This window comes from Periophthalmus magnuspinnatus, chromosome 8 (assembly GCF_009829125.3).
Source record: "Periophthalmus magnuspinnatus isolate fPerMag1 chromosome 8, fPerMag1.2.pri, whole genome shotgun sequence".
Classification (NCBI taxonomy): Eukaryota; Metazoa; Chordata; class Actinopteri; order Gobiiformes; family Gobiidae; genus Periophthalmus; species Periophthalmus magnuspinnatus.
Genome location: NC_047133.1, coordinates 15,481,330 through 15,488,896, shown reverse-complemented (window position 1 = coordinate 15,488,896; position 7,567 = coordinate 15,481,330). Strand labels below are relative to the sequence as shown.

At 45.8% G+C, this 7,567-nt stretch overlaps 1 protein-coding gene across 1 annotated transcript; it reads left to right on the top strand.

Annotated features, from left to right (window-relative positions):
- Positions 1–829: 829 nt before the first annotated feature.
- LOC129456452 (voltage-dependent L-type calcium channel subunit beta-1-like) lies at positions 830–1,484 on the top strand. The gene has a single exon (XM_055223643.1). The coding sequence runs from the start codon at positions 984–986 to the stop codon at positions 1,482–1,484; it is 501 nt and encodes a 166-aa protein (XP_055079618.1). The 5' UTR covers positions 830–983.
- The last annotated feature ends 6,083 nt before the right edge of the window (positions 1,485–7,567 follow it).

Here is a 7,567-nt window from a genome sequence, read left to right as displayed (position 1 = left end):
CAGTTTGACCCAGATCACAGCTTCATCGAGGCTAGAGCAGTTAAAGGGACGATTTGGAGCATAGTTACATATTTGGGATTCTGGCCGCGAGTATCATAGCAACCAAAGAGCCAATCAGGAGCGAGGCTGTTGAAGGTAACGCCCCTTCCGCCTGCACTCTGTGGCAAACCAAAGAGAGGGGGGGCTGCAATTTTTCAATAGAAAGATAATTGAAGCCGGAGCTGATGGAGCCGAATGCCCCATGATCACTTCCTGTTTGGAATGCGGCAGCTAACTCATTAGCTAAGTCCATTTATATAAACAGTCTATGGTCACAACAAATAGACGACTCTACAGGGGCAAAGGCTACAGTACAGTCACTTTAGGTAAAAGAATGACATTTAATGGAGGCTGGGGCATTTACACAAGTGTCCAGCAGGTGGCACTGCTGTGTACACAGATGTGCATGCAGTACAAATACACAGATGTACATGCAGTACACATACATAGATGTACATGCAGTACACATACACAGATGTACATGCAGTACAAATACACAGATGTCACATCTTCTCAGGTTAAATTCATGGACATTTTTAAACGGAAAAGCAGCTCATTTATTTTGTGAACAGTTTTATATTTTATGTTCTATTCAAAGTTTTTTTTTTTTTTTTGTTAATTTCTAGTTTACTACATTTTGCCGTAGAAACATGACACACTGATTAGCATACCACATTTAGGCTAGCAATGAACATGTACCCTGAGCTGAAGTCCAGGGCCACAAGTGCCACTGATCTGTTCTGTTTTTGTGACATAAAAGCACTATTTCAATGATTATTATGTAAAGCTACTTAAATGTGGGCCTGCCGTGTGTTTGCATGAGAAACTGAAGCAGTTTGTTTTGTTTCTGAATGTGTTGGCTCTAACCTCCACTAACCCGCGTGTGTGTTTGCTCTGTGTTTGCATGGCATGCCGCATGGCTCTGACTCATCCAGGGACAGTACATGGTTCACGGGGAGCAGAAGCATGAGGGTCCCCTGTCCGAGTGCGGAGGTGGAGAGGAGTACCACAGCGACAAACCCCACCTCCCCCCATCACAACAGCAGACGCTCCGCTCCTCCCGGGGTCAGCTCCGGGGTGGCAGCAGTCGCGGTTTGTCCCGGCAGGACACATTCGACTCGGAGACGCAGGGAAGTCGGGACTCTGCCTACACCGAAGCGGGAGACTCGTGTATGGACATAGAGACGGATCCGTATGAAGAACCTGAGCCTTACAGAGGAGGAGGAGGAGGGAGTCGTCTGCACCTGCAACAAGGCCGCCGAGCATCATGGGAAGATGAGGGAGCAGAGCCAGACCAAGAGAACCAGAACCACCCCCCCCAGCCTCCACCTCACCACCACCACCCGGGACGTCCCAAACTGAGAGAGCGCTACTGCCAAGAGGACACGGGACGCAACAAGAACCAAGGCCAAGACTGGGGGCGTGACCACGTGTACATCCGCTGACCACAGGGAGTGACCACAGGGGGTGACTGCAGGGGGAGACCACAGGGAGTGACCACAGGGTCGCACTGCAGGGGGAGAATGCAGGGGGCAACCGCAGGGGGAGACCACAAGGGGCGCCGGCAGGGGGTGAGTGCAGGGGGCGACTGCAGGAGGCGACTGCAGGGGGTGAGCGCAGGGGACGACCATGGCGGGCGATTGCAGGGGGCGACCATGGGGGGGCGACCATGGGGGCGACCATGGGGGCGACCATGGGGGCGACCATGGGGGGGCGACCGCAGGGGGCAACTGCAGGGGGAGACTGCAGGGGGAGACAGCAGGGGGTGAGCGCAGGGGGCAACCGCGGGGGGCGACCGCAGGGGGCGACCGCAGGGGGCGACCGCAGGGGGCGACCGCAGGGGGCGACCGCAGGGGGCGACCTCACGGGGCAACTGCAGGGGGTGACCACAGGGGAAGACAGCAGGGGGTGAGCGCAGGGGACGACCATGGAGGGCGACCGCAGGGGGCGACTGCAGGGGATGATCGCAGAGGGTGACAACAGGGGGTCTGCGTGAGAATCATAATGACCTACATAGGTTTAAGTGACGTTCTAACTTTGACCTCGGTCGTTTCACTCGGCTCCACCATAAAATTCTTCTTAATGAACTCTTTAATGAGAAAGATCTGGCTCAGGTTTGGATCTAGATTAAAGAGTTCCTGAGCCTGGATCATTCTTAATAAACTCTTTGATCATTATGAAGTCAGAGTTTTGACCCTCGTTAACATCTTGTTAACATCTCATTAACATCATGGTTACTCGATGACTCCTATTTTAGTAAATTGTTTTTCCTGATGAAGGTTTAGTTTGTTTTCATCCCTGACAGTTTGGACTGCTCTCTAGCGTCTCAGAGTGGTTACCTGATGCTGGTGTGACATGATTGGTCAACTGATTTAAACAGGTTTTGGTGCTGTCATCCTATTGGTGGCGCCATCTGCAGTCCGACTTCTTCAGGACACTATGTGAAGTGTGAGAGTAAAAAGGCCCCTTGTCCCGGTGCTTCTCTCCTGGGATACTGTCCTGAAGAAGTTTGTTTAAATCATCTGACCAATCACGTCACAGAAGCATCACATGACAACTCTGAGGAAGAGTGCTAGCTGGAAAAAGAATCTATTAAAATCAATTATCAGAAAACCAGACGACCCTCACCGGACGATGACCTGCCGCCATCCAACCAGGAAGTAAAATAATAAACAAAGCTTCAATATAAAGATGTTAACGATGCGTGTTTAACCTGTTTGTGGTCACATGACAATATTAACAATGTCATGTTTGTGGTCACATGACTACATTAACGATGTCGTGTTTGAGGTCACATGATGATGTCTGTAATCCCTCAGTCATCCAGGACTGATCCATAGCAAAAGATGAAATTTTTTTCTGTCAACTGACAAATTGTTGTAGGAGCGAAGATGTTTCGCTGCTTGTCCAAGCCCCTCACAGTTATCTATACTCTACAACACAAAGCTCAAGTGGTGCCCACAAACAGGGAAAGATGGAAAATTGAAGGAGGAACAACACATGGAGAAAACCCTGTTGGCTTGTGGATATCCAAAATGAGCCTTCAATTGAACTAAGAGAGCTAAAAAACAGGACAACAGGGAATCTGAACCTAGAATGAAAGCTGTAACTATTCCTTACACAGCCGGTGTGTCTGAAAAACTGCAGAGAATTTTCAGACAGTTTGAGGTGCCGGTCTATTTAAAACCTACAAACACTTTAAGACAGAAACTGGTCCACTCAAAGGACAACACCCCGAGCCATAAACAAAGTAATGTAGTCTACTCCATTCATTGTAGTGAAGAGTGCAGTGAGTGTTACATTGGAGAAACTAAATAGCTATATAAGAGAATGTATCAACACCGGTGCGAGATCTCCTCAGGACTCCAGTCTGCTGTGCATCTCCATCTCAAAGACACTAACCACTCCTTTGAAGAGAGTGAGGTTCAGAACTTAGCCAGAGAAAAGAAATGGTTTGAGAGGGGAATTAAAGAAGCTATTTTTGTTAGGAAAGACAATCCTTCCTTAAACAGGAATGGGGGCCTGAGACATCATCTTTCACCGATCTACAACTCTATCCTCAGACCCAAAACAAACAGGAATAAAGAGAACAATAGGTGGCCATTACAAGTTAAATAGGGTCGTTAAGGCTGAAACTGGAGACAATAGCTGTTTTCAGTTTCAGTATAGTTAGCCCCTCCCTCCAGATGAATGTAAGGCAGTGTCCAGTAGTAATCTGAGCAGAACTGAAGAATGGATGAGCAGCCAAATGTTTTCACTCCTAGAACGATTTGTCCAGTTGACAGATTTATATTTCGTCTTTTGATATGTCACATGACGATGTTAACAATGTTGTGTTTGCGGTCACATGGCGACATTAACGATACCGTGTTTGTGTTCACATGACGATGTTAACGGTGTCGTATTTGTGGTCACATGACACCAGCCGCTCTAATCATCAGGTCCTGTGAAAACTACTGTCCTCAAAGTCACATTATGAATCCAAGTCATTTTACCCTGAGTGTTTCAGTATAAATATAAGAGAAAGTTCTTAAACTAGACAGAGGAGGAGGAGAAGGAGAGGAAGGAGAAGGAGGAGGCATAGTATTACAGAAACATGATGGAGTGTGTGAGGAGTGACCTCCACTCGATCTGTTTACATCCTAATCAGAGCTGCACAATATTCACACACATATTCCAGTCCTACAACTCTGCTGTTTGCCATTAGGGGGCGCAGGATTCCTGAGTGTTTTGTATTAGACCATTTATGATATTTAACCTGAACATTTTTTTCGAGGTCAGGGTGAACATTATTGCCTCCATAGCAACCACTGCACCACTGCCGTCATTATTAAGGAGGTGATAAAAGGATCATGTGACTTTGAACTAAACCTAATTTGGATCAGTCATGTGACGCCTCGGGTCTTGTGGATGTGACCTTCTCTTCCTTGGGTCGTGTGGGTGTGGTCTTGTGGGCCTGGTCAGATATTGTGCAGCCCTGACAGTGTAGTAACCCTGTACAGAAACACTGCCAGACGCCATCAGTTTCATTTTCTTACAAATATTTTTTGTTCCTTCTACCAGTTCTTCTACAAGTACAAGTCTGCTTTTGTTTTATGATGTTGCATGAAGTTGTCGCAGGTTGCTATGACGACACAAGGGACAGTTTATATACGATTGTTGAGTTTTGATTGTTGAGGTTAGGTTGTGAGCTGCCTCTGTTGTTCTGTCTGCGGTCTCTCACAAGGTCTGTCTCCTCTTGTGTGTACTTCTCTGTACTTATGTGTACTTGTGTGTACTTGTGTGTAGTTTTACACTTAAGTTCAAAGGCCTGTGTGAAGTTACTATTTCACCATTTGTTTTCACCCAAACCTTAACACGTGAAAAACAGCTTCACAAAAAGTGTCTAAACCTGGTCAGTCTTTCTAATTCTCTAACTAGACTTTAAAGCTGCACTGTGTAACTTTTTCAGGTTGTGGTCAGCCACCTGCTTGTCTCCGTGGAGATGTTACTGTTCCACAGTGTGGCATTAAACGTATCTATCCTGGATTCGTATTGTGAATTCTGTTGCCTCGGTAACTTGGCCCAATAGCTCTTGTCTCCATGGAAAAAGATTTGTTTAATGGTGTACTATGGAACATGTAGCATCTCCATGACAACAAGCAGATGGCTGCTTCACATGCACCACAAAAGTTATAGAATACATCTTTAAGAGTGTGAATGGGTCTGACCAGTGACTACAGCGTCACAAACACACAGTTCTCCAAAGACTTTTCTTCTTCCCTGATGCCGTTTTACCGTTCGCTCCATGTGACGTGACAGGAGTGTTTGTGCGTTTCATTAGCGTCGTAGCGGTGGGCCTGTTAGCGCAGTGGGGCCGTTGTGGGGCCGGTGGCCTGTTGTTGTGTGAATGTCTTTTTCAAATGTCTCTTAAATCCAACAAATTCTCACAAGTGCCGGACTCACCAAGCCATGTGCACCGCTGTGCCGAGGTCTTACGCTTCGTCTTCATCTCAAATGTCCTGTGAGTGTGTGTGTATGTGTGTGTGGGGGGGGGTGTTTGTGTGTGTGTATATGAGTGTGTGTATGTGTGTGTGTGACTCTAGCTCTCTGTCTCTGTTCTGTGTTAACCACAGTCTGTATAAAGAAGTGGACTGAGTGATGTCACAGCGTTCAGCTCCAAATGAAGCTCATCGAGGCTATAGCAGTTATAGGGGCCAATTTGGAGCAGAGTTCGGACTACAAGTATCATAGCAACCACAGAGCCAATCCAGACCAAGGCTATTAAAGGTAATGCCCCTTCCTGCCCACACCGCTACTTTAGCAGGGAGCAGGCTCTTAGTAACGCTGTCAATCAAACCTGATGCTAATGCCAGCGGGAGCGTCCTCAGGGAAAGAAGGCGCCTGATTTGTCTGCTATTAATGTTCATATCTTGATTTACAGACACAATAGTGAAATAAAAAACCCAGGACCATGTAGAGCGGGTTAATATGAACATTTAAGACCAAAATGACAAGTCTGACAGCAGCATTTACAGAGAGAGAGGACACAGTTTTTCAGTGTAAAGTGAATTGGAGCCAGAGTCGATGGAGCCGGAAGTGCAACCATGATCACTTCTTGTTTGGAACATGGCGGCTAGCAGGTTAGATATGTCCATGTCTTTATACAGTCTGTGGTGTCAGAGCAGCTGTGTCTCTTACAGTTGTATCTGAAACTCATTTGCTCCAGTTCCTCTCGTCTGATTTGAAACTCTTTTATTTTGATTTGGGCTGGAAACTTTCTATGGACGTTTTGCTTCAGTGCTTTTGTTTGTATTGTTTTTGGGAGGGCAGGATCAACTTGACACAGTTGTCCTAAAATGTTTGAATCTTTGAATGTGTTTGGTGGGTGGCCATGGCGACCTGCCCGTCTTTAGTTGAATAAATAAATAAATATAAAATGATGATACGTAAATATCATTGTTAAAAATAAAACTATGATGAACCTGTTTCGATGGTGCCTGACTGTAGCTACTTTCTGCTGTTTCTGCCTTTTGATTTTTAACCTGTGGAAAAATTCGTATTTTAATTAAAAAGTGAATTTTAAAAAAAATGTGTTTGTGTGATGTTTGTGAGGAGAGCTTTAGGACCCAGCAAATGGATGCAAAACAGCTTTCTCCAGTTAAACTCAGACAAGACTGAAGTCATCATCTTTGGCCCACAGAAACATAAAGAAAGTGTCAGCAGTCACCTCCAGTCTCTCTAAAACCTTCAATTCAGGCTAGAAATCTAGAGGTAATAATGGACTCAGACTTGATCTTTAACAGCCACATCAAATCAATAACATATGCAGCTTTTTACCATCTAAAAATATGTCAAAAATGAAAGGTATCCTGTCAAAACCAGACTTGGAGAGACTTATCCATGCATTTGTCTCCAGTAGGTTAGACTATTGTAACGTCCTGCTCTCTGGCCTCTCCAGACGAGCCTTAAGACAGCTGCAGTACATCCAGAACACTGCTGCTCGGGTCCTGACTAGAACCAGGAAGTACTTCACACATGTGTCCTGTGCTCAGGTCTCTGCACTGGCTTCTGTGGCTCAGAGAACAGACTTTAAAGCAGCTCTGCTTGTGACAATTTTCTCCATGGCCTAGGTCCAAAGTACATCTCCCACGTTAGAGCCACATGAACCATCTCACACTCTGAGGACCAAATCAGGACTAAACTGGGACTAAACCGGGGACTAAACCGGTACTGAACTAGGACTAAACTGAAACCAAACCAGGACTAAACCAGGACTACACCAGGACTAAACATTGGGAATCATTGTTTCGGTTTTGTGCAATTAAAACCTGGAACAGTCTTCCTGAAGATGTGACAAGGTTTAAGTCCACGTTTGATAGGACTGTCCAGTCCGGTTCAGTCTGGTCCAGATTGGCTTTGATTCAGTTGTAGGGAGTATTATACCTCTGGTGACACACGGTCCCAGTCAATGTGTTTTTCTACTTTCTACATTTTACATAGAACCAGAAAACAACAAATATATGAAGTAAGAAATAAAGAGTTAAGT

Excerpts from the sequence above, each read along its gene's own strand:
- LOC129456452 (XM_055223643.1), top strand. The coding sequence starts at position 984 with ATGGTTCACGGGGAGCAGAAGCATGAGGGTCCCCTGTCCGAGTGCGGA.